Source organism: Falco biarmicus, chromosome 3 (assembly GCF_023638135.1).
Source record: "Falco biarmicus isolate bFalBia1 chromosome 3, bFalBia1.pri, whole genome shotgun sequence".
In the NCBI taxonomy this organism is placed as follows: Eukaryota; Metazoa; Chordata; class Aves; order Falconiformes; family Falconidae; genus Falco; species Falco biarmicus.
In genome coordinates, this window is record NC_079290.1 from 119,632,987 (window position 1) to 119,654,126 (window position 21,140).

At 44.3% G+C, this 21,140-nt stretch overlaps 1 protein-coding gene across 1 annotated transcript; it reads right to left on the reverse strand.

Annotated features, from left to right (window-relative positions):
* Window positions 1-5,857: 5,857 nt before the first annotated feature.
* On the reverse strand, window positions 5,858-20,539 carry RRAGC (Ras related GTP binding C). The gene is made up of 7 exons (XM_056331786.1): window positions 20,233-20,539; window positions 14,037-14,240; window positions 13,134-13,333; window positions 12,165-12,279; window positions 10,493-10,635; window positions 8,909-9,057; window positions 5,858-7,894 (listed from the first exon to the last, which is right to left on the reverse strand). The coding sequence occupies exons 1-7, from the start codon at window positions 20,497-20,499 to the stop codon at window positions 7,743-7,745; spliced, it is 1,230 nt and encodes a 409-aa protein (XP_056187761.1). The 5' UTR covers window positions 20,500-20,539; the 3' UTR covers window positions 5,858-7,742.
* Between the last annotated feature and the right edge of the window lie 601 nt (window positions 20,540-21,140).

Below are 21,140 nucleotides of genomic sequence, written 5' to 3' on the forward strand. Positions count from 1 at the left end.
CTACTTTTCTTCACCTGCCTCACCAGGTGTCTGAGAGGTAGATCAGGATAGTTAGTTCTCAGTCATCTAGCTGATGGCTGAAAAAAGTGACATTATCTAAAGCGAAAAAACTTTTAATGTAACACACATTTTATTAAAGACATAAAGGAAGACGGGAGTGAGAACAATCTTTGGTCGTCCATCCAGCCCAGGAAGCTAGCAAATGTGGTTATGCTCCCTTCTACCAAAGACAAATCAATTGTTTATAAACATAATTAGCAAGCCTTATTTTGTAGCAATTAAACAGCGCTCGCTGACTGCAGCCTCAATAATCCGAGGAACATGACCGACCACCATAGCTTCACCGCCAGTAAAAGAGCGAAAGCAGCAGCCAGTTTTTGGGAGGTTTCATCAGCCCTCAGCCTGTTTGCTCTGTAACAAACTGCAAGACGCCTTCATGGATTTGGTCTGGCTTAGCTTGCACCAAACTATTAATACGAGCTGTGAATGTACTTTCTATATGATTTGTGGTTATGCTGTAAAAATGTCTTAGCTAAGTAAACGGCAACAAAACAACAACAAAGACAGAAAATGTATTCACATTCAGTAGGTGCTATTATTATAATCCAAGCTAGAACTTTTGAAGACACTGATGTTTGAAAGAGCAGGAGGAAAAAAACCTGCCTGAGTTGTGTCAGTCGAAAGGCAGGTCACAGGGAAAGTCGTGCCAGCCGTCCCCTTGAGCGACAGCAGGGTAACAAACCACACTTCTGTGCACTTGGTATCGAATGTAAGCCCACATAAGGACCTTTCTTGACTATCGGGCACGTTTTGTACCCAGCGTTGCATTTTCTATTTTATTGTATTTTGGTTTTGTTTTCACCTACAACACAGAACAAAGGTTTGGCTTAAAGAGTCTGCTTCCAACTTACTCAAATCAAATTTCTCATCCCAGAGCTCACATGAACACGTTTTCACAATACCTCTTAGACTTGATTTAGAAATGATACACAACTAGGAACTGTAAAACAGCAACCAGGCTCTGATGCTGACAAGCAAATTATTTTAAAGCTAAATCTTTCTGTATTTACACTGAGCACAATTACCGAGAAAAGCTGCTGTGGCATGAGCTAGTGACTACGCTACTTTTCCTAGTTGACATGAAGTATCCTACTCGGTAATGGGTTTGCACTGTTTAGCATGTTACCCAGTCATTCAAAGAGATCACATTCTGTGTATGCACAGAGACTGGGAATAATGAGCAATCTATTTGTCACCTAATACTGGGAAATTGTCAGCATTAATTATCAAATATAAAATGGTCTATTATTTCAGTGGCAAGTTCTATAAATAGAAATGTAATTTAAAGGGCATGGCTAGCAGTGTCAAACAGTGAGTGCTCAACACCTTCTGTGCAGTGAAGAAACAGGCACCAGATAAACAGGGAGGAAGAGAATCTGAAATATCGTCTGTTTTTTCCTCCATTATATGGAACCTTTACAGTGGGAGTGGGGAGGAGGGGCAGGTGAAGATCCTCAGCTGTACTCAGTTAACACTCTAGTTATTTTTCATTTGTCTTCAAAAGGCTGCACAAGTAATTCAGTAACTGCAGAAGTAATCCCAATCCAGCCGCAGTTTGGAATGCTCTCATGGCACATGGAAGTCCTCCCCTCGTACTTACACCTGTGAACGAGCCATGACGGTATGCACTCAAGAATACCCAGAGGAAAGCATTTTCCAAATGATGCACAAAAATCTTTAGCCCAGTAAACAGCCAATATTCATGCCATGCAAGGGACTGAAGTGTTGTGGATATTTGTTCATTAAAGTGAAGGAGATGCTTGGGGATTTTTATTATCACTAAATATTTAGGGGTTTAGTTGAGGGTTTTTTGGTTTCTGGGTGTTTGGTTTGTTTTGATTTTTTTTTTTTTTTTATTGGATACAGCTCACATTTTCTTTCTGGGATCAATGCCGTTACAGCCACAATGAAAAATAAAATGGTAGTACTTTTATTTATATATCTAAAATACCGTGAAAACCATTCCAGGCAGGACCCAATCAATGTTATAGACTCAAACTATGACAACTCTGCTTGAAGCTATAAAAGGTGGGTTTTTTTAAGAAACCAAGAAATCAGTAGTATAACAAAGTAGCTAAAAACACCTTCATGCTTTCTATTGTACACAAATTGCATAGCTGTGGAGGTACAGTAAGTGCCCAGCATAATGACATAACGCGTCACGACTGGAGCTGAAAGGCTTATTTGCCCCTAAGTGACACAAAACCAGGGAATTAACATGAAAGTAGCTTACATCCAATATAAGATATATTGCTTCACTTCACAGCAGGTTTTTAAACTCAACTGTTAAATGATGGAATATTGATCTATTCCTCTGTGAAATAATGAAACTTGAATTTTTAAAAAGCGTATCAAGTTATCCGCTGTTTCAGTAACATTTCTTTTCATGCTGAATATATTGTTATAAATTCCTTAACTAATATTTCACCTCAAACACAACCATCTGGAAGGTGAATCACAGAAACCAAACTGTAGCTGCTTATGCCCAGAAGAATTATAGCTTTCAAAACAAGTATCAGAGCAGACTGCAAAGGAGGATAATACCCAAACTGCTAAGTAGCAGCTCTGACTTCTATTTAGAACCACAAAAATGCTTGTATTAGAAAAAACAAACTCTTATACTCAAAAACCAATCTACTTCCTGACTAAAATTGGGAAGAACTTACAAATTTAAATAAAATCATACCAAAACTGTGTAACCTTCTCTGTGATACGGCTCTCCCTCCTAGTTTTACAAGGTCTGTATTTTTATAATGGTGCCATTAATAAAGCAGTGCACCTGGAGACACACCAATGCCCACTAGCATCACCTTCACAGGGATATCAGAGCATACACAGAAAACAAGCTAGGGTTAATTAAAAATAAAGACACTGGTATTTCTTTCCTTCTCGTTCTCAAGGGATACCTGTTCACACATTAAAACCAAACTGGGCAGCACCATACAGCTTTGAAGCTCAGGAACAGTGGAGGACAAGTAAGTCTTAAATCCAGACAGAAGCACAGCTAGTAGAGCCATGTGTTCAGAAAAGCTCAGCAGATTCGCTTGGTTCCCACTAAACTTAGATGATCTGTCTGTTAAAACTGCAGTCAGTTAAAACAGAGACAGACGTTTTATTTTGTCTTTACTGCTTGGTCCTGTGCAATGTTTACACCAATGAGTGAAGCTTGATTCGTAATAGTACTTGAGCATTTGCTAACTCACCTCACACTCCCTCAGGGAATAACACCAAACCACTCACAGAGAGGAAAAAAAGCATTTTTCTCACTATTTTTAAATGCACTGCACACTACAGACCGCACACCCATGCCTGGTGGCCCTACCACCGATCCCCCTTCAGCGCTACTGTATTTTGAACTACATATACACTGCAAATTAGAAAAGGTTTCATCTGTTCCTTACACTCTTCAGCCAGCAGAGCTGGAAATACTCAGCAGCACCACAGAGCTGTGGGATATAAGCAACCCCTGAACACCATCACGCCCAAGCAGCCTCACAAAGCTGCCACCACCACTAGGTCGGGTCAGCCCAAGCTTTTCCTAGACGATGCTTCAAAACACCTGAGGACGGAGACCTGGAAGTCTCTGGGTAACCTGTTCCAAGTACCACATCACCTCTGCAGGGAATGGCAGCCGAGGGCTGTGACATTGGCAATGTGCAGCTGTGGCCTTGCTCCGACCACCTGCAGCTGTGGCCCTGCAGCAAAGAGGTAAGTAACTTTGAGGGAGCATGAGAAGAAACCTGGACGAGACAGAAACAAAGGAGGGATGTGATCTCACCTCTAGAAGATAAGGGATCTCCTCAGCGAAGACTTTTTTTTTTTGTAGGATCTAACCTGAACTGCCCAGGTGCGGCTTGGTGTCACCCGCCCTCACCGTGGCATCAGCCCCCGTCACGAAAAACCTGGATGTTAAAAAGGCAAACATGTAGTTGCAAAAATGAAAAAAAAAAAAAAAACAACCAACAGTTCTAGACATGGAAAAATATGCTGTTCATAACACAAAGCAAAAAATCCTAACCTGATAGATCCCGGGCAAAAAAAAGCAACATTTACTCTACGCTGGTATGAACTGACAAGAGGACAAAACCCTGCTCCAGACAACATAACAGAATTTTACCGAGGGAAAGTTGACTCCAAAAACGCTCCAGCCTCCCGAACAGGCGCGTCCGGGACCCCTCTCAGAAATCCCTTGGGAAGGGGCCCTGCCCCTCCGGCCGCCCCCGGCTCAGGGCCCAGCGGGGTGAGGAGAGGGGCTGGGGGCGGCCGTACGCGCCGCCCAGGAGTCGGTGGAGACGTGGAGCGCGACAAAAACAAAACAAACAACTTTACCTGGGAGACAAAACTGAAAAGTTTAACCGGGGCACGACGCGCGGCCGCTCCGCCCGCACTCGGTGCTCAAGGGGAGAATCGAACCCACCGCCTCCCGTTCCCCCGCGCCAGACCTGCCGCGGCGGAGGCGGTTTTGGGGACGGGAGCGGCCTTTAACGTCCCCTTGCGGCGACGCGACCAGAGCGCCACCTACCGCCAGCAGGCGCCCAGCAGCAAAGCCCCTCGCTGTGCCGCGCTGCAGGGGACACCGCAGCGATCGTGACCGAGGAAGGGCCGCGCACAGACGCACAGGCCCCGGGCAGCTCCCGCAGCCCCTCACGGCCCGCGCTGCCAGACCGGGCGGGCGGCTCCCCGGCCGCCCCAGCGCCCACCCGCAGGACCGGCGGGCGGCGGCCCCGGCAGCGCGCGGCCCCTCAGGCGAGCCCGGCGCGCAGGACACCGCGGGCGGACCGAGCGGCACCTGGGCGCCTCCTGCCGGCCGGGGCGGGCACCGCGGGGGAAGACGCGGCTCGGCCGGGGCGGGGGATGTGCCGAGCGGGTCCCCGCGGCCCCGGTGCTCCGTTCGGTCCGGAGCGGCTCAGCCCGCCGTACCCTCCCGCGGGAGCACAAAGCCGGCGGGGCAGCTGTACCGCTGCGGGGTGGGGGACGCACGAGCCGATGGTCCCCCTTTCCTTGAGACCACGGTGCTGCCCTCCCTCACCCCTAACCAGCATCTCCCCCTGCCCCGGCTCAGCACCAGGGGTCGGGCCCCTGCGCGATGGAGAAGGTAAAGCCTTATGACTGCCCTTCCCCCTCTCTCTCTGGCAGCCTTCAAGATTTCAGCAGAAACCAAAAACTGCCTCGTTAAAGCAGCGAGAGGTTAAGTAACACAACTCGAAGTGCAGCATCCGATTTGCATTAATCAATTTAAGGAAGGTTATGACTAGTTCTAGTAAATTAAAGAAATACCATTCTCCTTCCTAGAGACAAATTTAACTTCTAAAGCTAATATCATTCAGGTAGTAGTGAAAATAATCAGTATTTCTGTTTTAAAATGCTACCATGAACCTTAGGTAAATGCAACCGTTCAAGAGTAAGGTAATGCTGACAAAAATAATTAAAAAAAAAAAAACAAACCAACCACCCAAAAAACCCCCAAACCACAACACCCACACCAGAAGGCAGAATTCCGGAACACAGCCTAAGGCTCACCATTGATCAAAAGGTGAACAAGTCACTTCATCATTTATATGCCTTTAAAGTCTAGAGACATCTTCTGAAAACTGAGTATTCAGTTTGGAGTCAGTTTTTAATTCAGAGGAAAGCTAAGGCTGACTAAAATTTTTAAAGCCTCACAGGGGGAGGTGGTATTTAACTTTTTAAAAAATACTGTGAACATCGCAAGGCTTATTAAAACTTGCTTAACTGTATAGGCCGTCATAGACTTTTGTTGAAGCACCTCACCCTCCAACAGAAACAATACTGTTAGTTTGACCTTTTTTCATTTTATTAGCACAAAATCATGTAGGGAGTGAAGAGAAAGAGAGGAGGAACATACACATGTACTCAGAACATGGAAAACTCACTGCATAAGTGGGAATGATTTCTTCCTTCCTGTGATCTAGCCAATTACTTCTCCTCTCCCCATGAGTACTAGGACACTGCGACAGTTTGCAAGTTACAAACCCCGACCTTACAAGCCTCCAGCACTTCCTTAAAAACCCCTGCAGTTCCATGACCAAAAAGGAGCTCAGCCTAGGTTCAGAGCTGTAACTGCTGTTAAGAGAACTGAACTAGACCACTTGAATTCCCAAGTCTGCTGCTGACTGTGGTAACTTCTGGATCAGATCCTTTATATATTTAGTAACATACAACATCTTTAAAACAAAGGAGAAACATTTACACAATATGTGCATACACCCTAATGTTAATGCATGTATATTTTTACATAGTTCAAGGAAAATCCATTCTATAAGCGCAGAAGCAATCCTGTGGTTATTTCTGACCACATAAATACATCGGTTGCAGAGATCGCTTACAGTTACAGATCTTCTCGCAGAAACTTTTATAGTGGCACTTGTATAGTCAGTTGGTCCAGTGGCTTCGCAACACCTATACACACATAGGGACAGGTAAAAAGAGCCAAGATCTTTACAGGCCAGTAGCTGAGCCTACTGCATAGCAAGGCTGACGTACAGTACGACATCTGCAGTAATAATACCAACACCGAGAAATTAGGTTAAAAGAATTCAGCTATACTTCCCATAGTATGAAAGCCAGCATCCACAAAATCAGAAAAAACAATGTTCTCTTCAGATTGCATGGCGACAAACAGGAAGGTGTTTGCCACAGTACAGAATCAACGCACTTTCAATGTCCAATATTATTAGTAGGTTGTGACACATTGATTTTTAATTGCTGTGCAAGGATAACACCCTCAAACATTTTCCTAGGAGTTGTTGCGATTATCAGTCAGAGGGCAGAGAGATCTACCATAAGTCAGTAACTTTGGCATTTCTTCTCTTGGGAATAGCTGAAAGTGGTTGCTTTATTGCAACAGATGGCAGACATTTCAGTTTAGTTAGCCATGAAGTTGTTTTGTGAATAGGATCAACCACACAGATTTGTGACATCCATGTTTTTGCAGAAGAGAGCAGGTAGTTCATTTCTGGTTTTAATACTTCCCTTCCATCAAAGGGGGCATAACCAAGAAGTGTGGTCTGAAAGCAAAGTATCACAATTTCTTAAAATGAAGCTTCAGGTCAGCTCTCCAAACAAATACAGAATCACTAGAACAGAGCTCTACCTTGCATCCACTTAACAAGTACAAAATTCATGAGCATACTCTGAGCACGCTGGCGAGAGCAAGAACTACTTTATGGAATGATCTGTGAGACCAGCCTCACCAAACAAAAAGACTGTTTCACAAGCCTAAATAATGACACCACCTTTTTTTTTTTAATTACAAAAGGGTAAACTTAAGCAAAAGTAGACATCCTACAGATTAATAAAAAAAAAAAAAAAAAAAAAGTTGAGCAAGTGACTATTCAGTGTTTCACCCAAAACTCAACTCAATCACTTTAAGTTTTGACTGGGCAATCGGTCAGAGACAGACTGAGAATAGGACTCCAAACTGAAAAACCACTGCACTAGCAATAGGGCTGGTTTCAAACTGGCATTTCTAACTCCACTGGCCTCGAAGTATTTTTACAGTAGTTTCAGTTGTCCAACATGAGTTACAAGCTGCTTGTTCCACAGTTAGCGCCACTCTTCTCCTGTGAAACATACTTCAGGCTTTCAGACTACTCTTCTCTTGTTCCACAAAGCTTCGGAGTGAAGAGCTGACAAGTCTATCCAACGTCTTTAGTTCTCCTCTAGACTGCATTCCTAGGCGTGCCATTGTGAGTCACTGCTTTCATATTTGAGGCGCTTGATTGATGGTTGCAGATTCTGTGGGAGGCAACACCTACTTCAAAGACTTCATGAATGGCTTTGCGGAAGCAATGAAAATTGTAGTCTATCAGACCTGTCAAGAGGGAGGGGGAGGGGAGAGGAAAAACTGTGCTCAGCTTGGCACACTTCAGTAATAAACAGAGCTTCAAAATCGATATAAAATGTTTCATTTAACCAACAGCTATTTTGTTACTTATTTTAGTATGAACTTGGATACAGAGGATTTAACAAAGTTTTACTGATGCCAGTATTCATTTAGACTGTCTCAGTTTTGAGAAAAAAAGGGTACTCATTTGGAGTGCAAGGTGTATATTCATAACTAAAAAGCAGGTGAGGGGACAATACAAGACTCTACCCCCAAAAAACATGCTATTACAGCATGACCATCACTTGAATGTTATCTTGCACTTTATGTCACTGATATATATCCTACCCACGGTGAGAAAAACTTTTGAGTTCAAATACAGTACAGTCATTAAAAGAACACATCTGCTTTTTCCCTTTTTAAAATGCCAAGGTAAGTACTGTCACCATTTACATCAAACACTCAAATTAGGGCCTATGCTGCCATTTCTACCCCGTAACTTACGAAGACCATTTATACCATCATGTCCTACAGGCCCAAGCAGCTATGCAGTTGGTTAGACCTGCAACATATTAAACACTTAGTTCTAAAGTTCCTACCACATACTGTACTAGCCTACCACTGTTGATTTCTTCAGTCATACATTAAAAAAATTACATCAGTGCCACATGTGATAGAGAATATTATTCACAGTGCAACAGCTGTCAAGCAAAACGTAGTAAGCATTACTCCATTCTACTGATTCCACTGTAGCAGGTGGTAGTGAAATAGGCTTCATTAGCTACACAAGTAATTTCAGCAGGAGAACAGCAATTAAAGAGAAGATTCACAAGAATAAAAATAAGACCTCTTTATACCTACCTCTAAGGAAAGGAGAAAATTCTTCCCAAAAGAAATGAAACAAATTTAGTTTACAAGTCACCTTGATTTAAGTCATATGACTATTTCACAGCTGATAAAACGCATTAGATAAAAGCCATTCACTGGGGGCAAAGTCCTTACCTTTGCGCTCAAAACTCTCTTCTCTAAGAATGCAAACTAATGCCAAAAACTTTGTTACTTCCTTTAAGTACAGGACCGTTGTGTTATTGAGCTTGATAATTGCCATTGATTCTTTATCATAAGCACTTCCAGTGCCATCTTCCTTTAACCTAAGAAAGAAGGAGTTAACCCAAGACATAATCTCATAAGCATGCATATGTAACTTCAAGACAAATAACTGTTAAATGCAGTTAGAAGAATATTACTCATACTGAATGGTAAGCAAATGAAGAACCTGCAGTGCGGGTCTTAATACTATCGCATCAGAAAGACCAGTATCCCACCTTAAGTTTCTCAGGAAAGCTAGATCGAAAGAGAGTAGAGGCCTTCACTAGATACTGGCTATCTTAGACAAGCAGTTAAGAGCAAGCTATCCGCATCCATTCCTTCAATATCAGACTTATAGCTGTGGCTGTTTAGTCGATGCTGTTTTCAGCTTACAGCTGAGCATTCTTAATGGAGGTAGTACAGGAGATAGTACAGCGCATTAGTAACAGCACAGCTCACCTTCAAAGAGTCACTGCTACTCAGCGTCTCACTGAGTTCACAGTGCCAGAGTAAGGAATCAAGTGATTCGTTTGAAGATTCTAATGCAAGCCTCCTATTTGCAAGTTACTCGTAATGCAAGTTACTCCATTGACAGAAACGTCAATGGAGTAACACCTCAGCAAAATTACTTTTGGTAAATTAATACAAAGGCTTCCTTAGCGAGGCCAGTGCAGGAAGTGCAAGAGGGGGCAGGACACTTTCTGGTCTGCAGCTAAAGCAGCCTGCATTTACAAGAGAAGGTTAGGATGCTACTTTCTATCTGCAAGTTAGTAGTGTTTGTTAAGTTACTGTAGAAGCAAGAGCTGTATCGCAAGCTACTTCCACGCACTCACTCCTGGAAAAGAAACCAAAGCAAACAGTTACACAACCCTGGGTTGACCCATCAGAAGACAGACTACTAAACATTGCGGTACTTCTTGCCAGCACTGTATTTTCCAGGCTATGAGCACAGTTTTAAAATAAGTTACCGCTTCTCCATTCAAAAACCCATTGTGAAGCATAATTCAGGCATAAACTGTGAGAAACAAGTACCATGTGCATCCCTCAGAGAAAGTCAGCAAGAGCTGAGCTGACCTGGCAAAAGCTATTCTGTTTAGACAGTGGCAAGTCTCAAAGCAACGTGACTGCAAGTTACATTTATGAGCTATACCATGCTATCGACTCCAATTATTTGCAGGTATAACAATAAATCATAATAACAATACCTGCACCCACCATGCCAAGTGAGACACAGCAGTATTCATTCATACCACACATGAAACACTTGGCTTTTACAAATGTCAGATGGCTGCCTGAGGCCGTGAGTGGAAACAGAGTACAAATGCTCAATCCAGCTGCCAAGTCATTTGGCTTCATTCTAATTAGTTACAGAACCAATGTGCTTTACAGACCAATCGATAGCATCTTGCCGGATGACAAGGCCACCATGACTTGCATGGTTTGCAACCTATTCTACAACATTTAAGGACTCTTTTCCTAAGAGTATTCATCACTTACCCATATATACAGGAAACATCTATCACTACATCAATCATGTCACAGCACAACTCATATGACTGCATGTCCACAGGGGAACTGTCTGTTGCAATGTAGATTTTGCTGACTACATCGAAGAGAAAAGCTTTTTCAATGCCTGAATTCTTCAGAAAGAGAAAGAATTTGGATAAATTTTAGAAATAACTCAATTTTTTAAATCTCAAGTAGAATTCACACACTTTCACATTCTTAATAGCAGGAAATGGTTTAAACATTATCAATTTAGAGGCTTAAGAATGAATCAAGATTTAGAGCATATAGTTCGTAAATACAATACCCTTGTTGCCATAGTACATATCAACATCACCTTCTAGTTGAAAAAAATAAAACTGAGGATTGGTTAGAATTCTTTGCAGTTTATTATTTACCAGATCATAGTTTGGGTTACATTGTAATATGCTTTCAGAACTCAAATGCAGCAGTTTTCCTCTTCTGTGGTTCTATTAACTCCAGAGGAGCCACATATTTACACCCACCTGATGGGCCAGGCTCAGAGATTACTTACTACATAGTAGTATCCTGACACATAAAACTTTACACTTGTAGTATCATGGCAGCTTAGTTTCTGTGTGAGGCAGTTGCCATGTAGTTTAACATGCACAGCAAATAAAGTCAGCTTCTAAACTTACAACCACATGAAGAGTATCACATTATGGCAGTTACGGATACGGAAAAGCACTGAGCCAACTGTACCATCCCATTTGTAACTGAGCATTTTGGCAAAGTGCACACACATTGCAAGTTCAGGAGCCTTCTGCTTTTAAGCAAGTCACCTCGCGAACACTATGGATTTCTGGCAAAGCTTAATTTCTGTTTATGCACCAGAAGCATTCCTTATTGCTTCTTCCTAGCTAGCCTGAACATCCAAGGCAGTGCCCCAAGGACATCCTTTTGGCATCAGGGCCACAATCCATATCCTCACAGCACCAAGCAAGGGTGAGCATTAACGTGTCCTCTATCCACTGGGCCAGGTTGTTACAGACAGTCCTCGACTAACACTGGAAACAAGCATTATACAGTAGCATGGGGCAACACGTCTGACCCACGCGGCTCCTCTCAGTCACAACCGGTTTCCCTCATGTTGTCCACATGCCTGCAACAGCCTCACAGACTTAACTTAAATGAGACAGGCTACTTCAGCCTTTTCTCTAGAGTGACGTACTATTTCGTTTAAAGTATAAAGCAGCAAATGTCTGTGTCACAAATTCTGTAAGAAATGCAAACACGAAAAAATCAGGGCAAAAGTCTCACAGGGCACATGCCTGTTCAAGGCCTTGGTTCAAGGCCAAATTCACATTAGAAAAAAAAGTCTCTTGCCAATACAACTACAATAATTTACGAAGTGCCTTAGCAGACAAATCAGTATATCGTGCTGGCAGAACACTTCTGTATCAACAGTTATAACTAGCCAAACTATGCTTGGTCAGTATTTAAAGAAACCCACACAAACACACACCAGCACAATTTAGCTGTGGTAAAGAGCTGCTAATGCAGACAACTGGGCCGGCAGAGGACACCAACAGGAGTGCCACCTGCATCTCCCACGGGCAGATCGAGCTAGTGCTCCTTAGCCGAAGGACTTGCTTTACGATTCCATGTATTTCACTCAAAGTTCTGTTAGATTAACACTTACTGATATAAAGATATTTAGTAGATTTTCCAGCGTTGGCAGCTGTGGAATGAGCTTCTGTACCACTTTACTGAAGGCTTCAAATATTGAATGGTCATAGATACTGGTCAAGTAAAAGCTGAGATACGGAGGGAGGGGAAAGGAAGAAAACAGAACAAAGATTCAAGAGTATTTCAGAATTGGAATAGTAATGTTAAAGCAATGTTTTTTAACATTTAGGCTCGATGATTTAGCTGGAATGCCTTTATCAAAAATACACCTGGCCACTGCACCAAGAACCTAATTTTCTGAGTGACTGGAGTAAACATGAAACAGACTTCCCCTGTCCCTGGGAGACAGGAGAAGAGAGAGAAAAATCTGAACATGCTTTCACAACACAGCCTAGAGAATGCTTATCACAAAGGCATTAAACACTCAAGCAGGTATCTTCGGGTCAGTTCCTGGCCTTCCACTTTGTTCACGTTAACACCAAGAGATACCGGTAATACTTGAAGGCTCCATATGAATCAAAACAGCAGTAAAACCAGAGAAAAGTTAGCTCATTATAAAGGCGTTGGTAGAAGACACCTTAAAAGCAAGCCAAATACCAAGGAAGAGACTAAGCTTTTCAAACCACTCACACTGAAAAGTCAGCGCTAGCCAGAACTAGAAGGCAGCCAGCTTCCCCTCTCCTGCCCCTGCCCCTGCAGGCCATGTGTACAAATTCAGCCTGTTATGCTGAACGACAAGTATGCAAAAAAACACTTGCATTACTAGTGAGTTCATTAAAAAATCTCTTGATTGGAATCTGATACAGTAGCCTGCCTTATTTTAGTCAGTCTAACAGCTGAGGCTTGACCATAAATTCAGTGGTGTATTTTATAACAAAGAGTTTGTGCAATATTAAGGAACTAACAAGGCCTTGCTCTGGTCCAGCCACTATTACATCTAAAAGCCAACAGTCTGTGTACAGGCCAGAATCTTTTAACTCACCTCAGGTGAAGTTTTTCAAGCCCAGCATCCGTAAGGTCATCATTAGCCCTCTGATGAATATCCCTCTGAGTTTCTATTTTATGGTCATCCGACAAACCATCAACTTTATGAATAAAAACTTCAAAGTTCATTTCTGGGTTGACCTTGTAGGCTTTTGAAACTGTAATGTGGAGTCTTGTTAAAGCTTCCATGTAGTCATCCTGTAAATCAGTTTTGGCAGGAATGAACAACAAGGTTTTATCTCTGGTAACTATTCCTTTCTGCACAAGGATAAAATATTTCAGTGCAAGAACTTCACTTCTGCAACTAAACAGAACTACAGAGAAAAGAATACCTTGGAGTGTCAGAAATCCAAGTAGCTTAGATTCTGTTAATGTAAATTAAGTTGCATTAACTATACAAGGCTCAGCTACACAAAACCAGCCTGCAGAGCAAAAAAGCAGGCTACACTTCAACTGCAGGAAAAGTCTTGGAGATTGCTGCTGCCTATCTTGATAACCAGATAATCTTCCATGGTGCAATTCCTAGGTTGATTAAAAGCTATCAGATACTAAATAGTACCAGTACTTGAAACTGAGGTCAGAAGAGTGCTGTTATTAAATGATCTCCATAGCAGTCAGCGGCAGGGATAATTCAAAACATCTAGCACAGCAGGTTCTTGCTATTACTGTAGAAAAGTTCAGTTCAGCCCCTTTCCACTCTCTCCACCAGGAGCGTATGTTCCAGTCATTTCACAAAACTAAAAACCACACACCAAACTTAAGATTGCCCATGCATCCTTTCCTACATAACAGATGTTTTACGAACTTATGTAAATATATAAATTATTAGCTTCTCGATCAGTCCTCTTGCACACATAGCAAAAAGAAAACTTCCCTGTGATTCTTAGCGATGTGTATTTACCTGGGCATCAATAACATATATTAGAGCACCTGTTCCTCTGAAGATCATCTCATAATCAAATGTTGGATCAAAAAAGTCCATCTGTCCAGGAAAATCCCATATTTGGAAATTCACAAATGAACTGTTGGAAATATCATCTTTGTAGATCTTGTTGGTACTTTCCAAGAACAGAGTCTCATTGGGAGACATTTTGTGAAACACCACCTGTTAAAAGAACACAAATTACAGTCTTCACTTTGTCTTATTAGAAGAGATTGGTAGAAGTTCTGCCACTTGAATCTTACAAATAGGTTTATACATTCTAAAGTGTATTGTTTCCTTTGGTAAATAGCTTTCTGCATCAGCTAAGGAAATAACTTACCCTCCCCCCAGAAGCAAGCAACCAAATACAGTTGAACACTTTCACAACTCTAAATAACACTGCTGCCTAAAGGCACAGATATCCCAGTTATTCTTTCTTCCTTGCAAGTCTAATACAGTACTTTCAAATTCTGCTATATTAGCCAATTCAAACGTGGTATAAAGCCACTGTGTTAACTGAGCAACTGCAAGCTTTTAAGAACTGTTCCCTTCCAGTCCTAGAAATTCCGAAAAGAAACTTTGCTTTTAGTCTGTTGTCAAGTGTTACAACACAATATAATCAGACTGTTCCTAAACTACAACAAAAGTGTACAAAAACAACACCCCGGTTTTAGAGAACCGAATAGCTGCGTAGCATGCCGTCTGTTAACAACTGAATTACGTTTGCTGACCCTCTCCTTTCAAGTACCCTAAAGAAACGATGGAAGCTTTCAAACTAGTTTGATAAACGGTTTAGCTGCAGAGATTAAAAACACACTCACTGCTAGTACTCCAAAAGCCCTGCTGGGATTTTAGCCCTTCCCTGAACAAACAGAACTAGCAAGTAACCCCCCCGCAAAGCAGCCTGTAGCAAAAGCAGACAGTTTCAACAGAGAACACTGCACTAAAGCAACCCAACCATATATATTGCAAAAGTTACAACAAACATAAGGTGGTTGAATGCTAGGACTGCAAAAAGAAAAAGCTTCCTATATAGCACTTGGTATTGGTATTTTATTTTTTTTAATGTTTCACACAGTTACAAAAGTAATCCATTAAAGAGACCTAGTGTAACTGTCTCCATCAAAAAAACTGCAAGACAAACAACTCCAGCATATACCCAGCATGGTAAATGGATTGTTTAGTGAGGTTCATAGTAGTACGTCAGCCTAGATTTTTTTAAGACCAAGGAAAAAAAATCAGTTCCTCAAGGCAAACATTTGAGGAAGTCAGGATATAAATGAGGTTTTAAACAGCAGAGCATTTGTATAGAAAAGTAAACACAGCTCTAGATACGCAGAGGCTGTATTGCAAGGACTAGAAATTCCTCAGGGTTTGCAGCACAATTTTAAAGCATTCTGAAATCAGTGTTTCATCTTTGGAACTCGGCATCTCCCATGGGAAGCAGGACAGAATCAGCGAATCCAGTTTAAAAGCAGATGAGCCCCTGAGAAGCAATGCCATCTTCCCAAAGCAGCATGTTTCCTTGGGTTGATGTTCCCCATCTATTTTTTCACACTAATAGGGGAACCAGGACAGTTTTGATTAAATTCCATTTCTATACCCTGGCATCTTACCCCCACTCTTACTTATTTTACACAGCTTCAATGCAGCAAACAAAAAAGGCTGCAAAAGCATCTGATCAGAAGCACGCAGCTAACACTGATACCAAGCAATTTTGGCTAGGCATATCAAGGCAAGGCAGACAAAACTAGTAAAATTCTAAGAATCTGCGAAGTTGCCTTGCTATAGCTTCTATCTTTCCCAAGCGTTCCTTTTACACATTCAACATCCAATGTCCTCAACAGTACCTGGCGACTTCCTGCTTCTACTGTATTGTAAGAAATTGTCACTCTCAGCTTAAGCACTGTCAGCAGTACACTTTTTTTTTTTTACTCTTTTTTTTTTTTTTCAATCCCTCTGAATTTCCCATTCACATCTGACCTGCCACGATCTCTTTAGTTTTCAAGATTTTTTTTTTTTTTTAATTTCCTGACATGTCAACCTTTTCTCTATAACTTCTCTACAGCGGCACTTGGGTTTACTTCCGAACTGCAGCTGTTAAGCTGCACCCCTAATACTAAATTCCCGAACCACTTCCATGTTTTTGGATGGCTCTGTTTGCTTGGGGGGTGGTGGTGGTTGTTTTTTCTCTTAAAACCTCACCGTTTCTGTCCCAGTTTTCAAGTAGTCACCCTTCCTTAGATCCATGAGCTGAATTTGTCCAATGTATTTCATTTCCACTACCTTGAACTTTGAATGGACTCTCCATGGAAGCGTGTGTCTGTCTGAGTGTCTGTCTGAGTGTCCGTCTGAGTGTCCGTCTGAGTGTCCGTCTGAGTGTCCGTCTGAGTGTCCGTCTGAGTGTCCGTCTGAGTGTCCGTCTGAGTGTCCGTCTGAGTGTCCGTCTGAGTGTCCGTCTGAGTGTCCGTCTGAGTGTCCGTCTGAGTGTCCGTCTGAGTGTCCGTCTGAGTGTCCGTCTGAGTGTCCGTCTGAGTGTCCGTCTGAGTGTCCGTCTGAGTGTCCGTCTGAGTGTCCGTCTGAGTGTCCGTCTGAGTGTCCATCTGAGTGTCCGTCTGAGTGTCCGTCTGAGTGTCCGTCTGAGTGTCCGTCTGAGTGTCTGTGTGTTTTTTCTCACAAATCAGAAAACAACCATATTAGGGATTTCACTTCCAGCTGAAACACTGGCCTGATCCATACAAACAAAAATTCCCACACAACAAAACAATAATCCTATACACCAAGTGACAAGCATGACTTCCACAACATCCCTACTACAAGAGCTTATGATCAAATATAATTTGCCACAGCAAGACACCTTATTGGGTACATTGTAGCAAGACCTAAAAACTGCAAGAGGAATATCTAAGGCAGGAATTGCAAGTTGCTGAGAAAGTAACAAAGCTAGTGCAGTTTCCCTTTTTTTTGACACTGTCGGCAAACATGAATAACTGTTTTATATCTGCATCCTTTGCTTCAGAAGGGAAACAACGAGCAGAGCCAGAACTTTTTCTAAGAACCTTCACAGTGCAAGTAACCTGAAGGGAAGACCCCTTCCCTGGGAGCTGTCCCAAGCCACCACCAAGCATGTCCCAACGAAGTCTGTACAGCCGAAGCAGGCAATTTGGCCTTCATAAGCAAGCATCTCCCCACTGCAGCACAGGATCACTCTGGACATAAAAACAGGCACCTTCACCTACAAGTCCAAATGCAGAATGGGTTTTCAAACTCTTTGAATGGGTTTTCAAACTTTTTTTTTTTTTTCCCCTAGTCATAAAAACCCCCTTTTTATCCTAAGGTAGTATTAGATTAATTCTATTGCCCCGATGTCCAGAAAGGAATTTGCAGGGGCACATGGAAGGAAGTCCCTGAAAAGAGAGAGAAAAGGTACGGTATTGCAAGATGGTCTTGAGAATCTACTAATTGGAAATGAACAGCTGCTTCACTGGTAACAATGAAAAGCAACTTCTAAAGGACTCTCTAACAGCAGTAAGTCATACAATCGTTTTGTCATTTTCACACTTTCCAGAATCGTTGCTTCAGTTCTGTGGATTTCTTAAGCTGCTATAATGAACAAGATGGTCTTAGAAGAAGCAACTGCTTTTTTTTTTCCAGAGGAGAGATTTGGGGGCTGTGGGGTGACAAAGAAAGAGGGTAAGTACAGCAAAAGGAAGACACAAGTGACAAAGACTTAAAGAAATTCACTGCTTATTAGCAGCAGCACGTTACATCTTGCTTTAAGATATTTCTAAGTATTAGAGCTTGCTACAGAAGCGTGACACACAGCTCGTTCTGACTCCCTGCTCCCCCAATCCAATTCATTTATTTAACATCTTTAAAGAAAAATGAGTATAAATGAAAAGTTTACAGCAGCCTCAAAGAAGCGGCTACTTTAGGTTCTAACACACACACACACATTCCTCCCCCAATAATACATTTATGCTAATCTTATGAAGGCAGAGCAGCAAGTCTGGTGACAGCAACCAAAAAAACCTGCCGACCCCAAACCCCCCAAAAAACCCCACACGCACCCCAAAAAAAACCCCAAAATGAGGTACTCTGCTTGAACTCTTTCCAAATTCCTATTGCATAAGGACAGTACAGTAAGTCCAGTTACACGACTCGTAAGTCTGCAGAAAAATTGTTTTATAAACTGAAGCAATAGTCACATTCCCAAAATCTTCTAACCTCAATTTGCTACTGAACATTCAGAGGTTATACCCAGTATGGCAAATCCAATTGTCCAAAGGAAATAAAAAAAAAAAAAAAAAAAAGTTTTCCTCCCCCGTACCATCATTTTCTTCTTTTCTGACAAGCCTCCTGTTAACATTGATCTCAGTAGAAGGCTGGAATGGTTTAAAATTCATGTTTTTCATGCAAATTTCTAGATTCCCACAAAGCCAATACCTCTCCCGATACAGCATTTATTGTGCACACCCCTACTCTCTGGCAAGGCAATCAACAAGCAGTGCCCAGACAGAAGGGTTGGGTCAGGTTATGACCATTTTTGCACTAGACAGATCTAAGAGCAGGGACGTTGTTGAAGAGAAACTTCTTGATACTCCAAGAATGTCTCAGATTATTGCCACAGTCAGTTTGCTCAGGCAGCAGCACAATGAGCTCCTAGGTAACAGAACCACAGCTTCAATTCCCAAGCCAGATCAGCAACTGATCAGCAAAAGAGAAATTCTACATCCTCTTACTGCATACACAACATCACACTGTTCCTTTCTTGTACAACTACTTGAATGGGTCCTCAGAAAACTGATGCTACCAACCTTGGTCATTGGAAAAAAATAATATCCAAAAGCTACATCCATAAAGTGACAACTTGTGGCTGTCACTTTGGTACCAAAATCTACCTGCGGTTTGGAGTCACTGCTTTCCTCTAGCTTTCAGGGTTCACTTTTTCCAACAGCAGACAGTACAATAAGACCTCTAATGAGAGTACGACGAGCGCTGTTCATGTCAGCAAAGACTTAAAGACTTTCAGTGCAGTCACTGCACCTGCACACACAGGGCAGGGCGTGGGATTAGACCTTATCGATAACCGGGAATAACTGGAAATACTGAAAAGCAATGACAGCCCAGTCTGCCACTGTATTTCAGAACAGCACAATGGAAAAAGATTCCCACTAACAGATACAGTACCTTTTGCAAACCTTGTCTAAGAAAGGCAAGCCTACAGCAAAATCTAGGAGCCTTCAGACTACAGTCTGGAACCCATATGGGTTACCAAGCAGCCCGCAAAGGTGGCTAAAATAAGTAGATTCATACCTGCTATGCTGCAATGTCCACAAAAGGCTTCTCTGCATAAGCCCTTTCCAGTAATCTCTGCAGGATTCCACACTTCACTTGAAGGAGGTTTGAGGCCCCTGAGTTTAGAGCTTGAGAACCACATTTCACGAGGAACGCATCCCGTACAAACATCACCCCCAAACTTCCTAACAGCGACCACAAACACAAAACCGGCACTGAGGAACAAGGATCACTCTTAGCGCTTCACTTCCCTTGAGGTACGTGGCAAAGGAAAATAGTCAGATTTGTCTTATTTTTATTAGGAAACTCTAGCGACTTCATGAAGCTACCAACCACCCTGAGGCACTGAAACTGTTTTATTTCCTCCTCAAACGAACAGCGACTCTCGCTTGTTCGGTCTGGCGGACCAAAGGAAACCCGAGGCTGCCCGTAGGAAAGCAGAAGTCTCTTCCACAGCATCAAAGGCAGAACAACAGCTCCAGCCCCCTCCCGAGCGGAGGCACTAGCGAAACACCGCACACCGGGCCTCTTACCGTGCTGGCACCGCAGACCGGGCCGCGCACGGCGCCTTCCCATCCGTAAGAAAACGCCTCATGACAACTGTCACACCAGTATCTTCACTTTTTATTTTTGGAGCGTTAAAGTGAAGAACTACACAGGCTACACGCCCTGCGCTACGCAACCCCCCCGCCCTAGGGCAGGCGGCGGGGGCCGCTCCGGGAAGGGCCCGCCCGTAACGCGGCCGCTGCGCCCCGCTCCAGCGTCGCCCCCCGCTCCAAAGCACGAACTGCCTAGACAGCGACATCGGAAGGAGAAAGAGCTCGGCCCGGAGAGGCAGGGCGGCAGGCGGGGGCGGGAGCCGCCGGCTGCCCCTCACCTTCTGGATGGAGGACTTCCCGCTGCGCCGCAGCCCCATCAGCAGGATCCGCGGCTTGGAGTCTGCCCCGCCCGCGCCGCCGCCAGGCCCGCCCGCGCCGCCGCCGGGCCCGCCGGGGCCCGGGCCTCCCTCCAGCTCCGCCTCCTCCTCCTCCTCCCCGTAGCCGAAGTCCTTGGGGAACGAGTCCGCGGCCCCGAAGCTCCCCCCCACCAACGCCGGCTCCTCAGCCGCGCCCGCCGCGCCCGCCCCGCCGAACTGCAGCGCCATGTCCGCCCGAGCCTGGCCCGTCCCGGGGCCTCCCCCTGCGCGGCCAACCCAACCCGACACCTCGCGGCCCTCCCCGGATTGGCTGGCGCCGGGCTCCGCGGCGCCGATTGGCTGCGGGGGCAGCGAGGTAGGGTGCCTCCGGTCAGCCGACCCGAGTCACCTGACGGCGCCGCCGCACGTGAGCGGGAGGGGCGGGGCGAGCGGCGCCAAGGGCGGGGCGGGACCCGGGGCTCCACGGACGGCCCCGCCCCCGCCCGGGCGCTTTCGCGGGAGCAGCGGCCACCCGTCCCCAGGCGGCAGCGCTCCGCACGGCCGCTCGGTGCCCGGCGGCGGCGGCCGGCGTCGCCCCCGCAGCTCTAACCACCGTCGTCACTGCGCCACGACCCTCGGTGCGGGCGCCCGGGCTGCTCTCAGCGGGCAGCGAGCGCAGCGGCAGTACTGGCAGAAGCGCAGAGCGGGTGCATCGCCGCCCTGGCAGCAACGGCTAGGCCCCGCGCCCCTGCCCCCAACGCCTTACCTGCCCCCGCGACCCGGCAGCGTGTGCCCCAGCGGGCTCAGCTCGGTCCTCCTCCGGTCACGCTCCCACGGCCACACCATCAGCTCTGCGATGCGTTTTCTGCGGCATTATCCCCTCCCTATTG

Bases quoted from the DNA above. Each gene is read 5' to 3' on its own strand.
- RRAGC (XM_056331786.1), bottom strand. From the start codon at position 20,499: ATGGCGCTGCAGTTCGGCGGGGCGGGCGCGGCGGGCGCGGCTGAGGAG. The intron at 10,636-12,164 runs GTAAGTGTTAAT...CTCTTTCTGAAG, and splicing joins TACTAAATATCTTTATATCA to AATTCAGGCATTGAAAAAGC. The intron at 9,058-10,492 runs GTAAGTGATGAA...CTTCTTTCTTAG, and splicing joins GATGTTTCCTGTATATATGG to GTTAAAGGAAGATGGCACTG.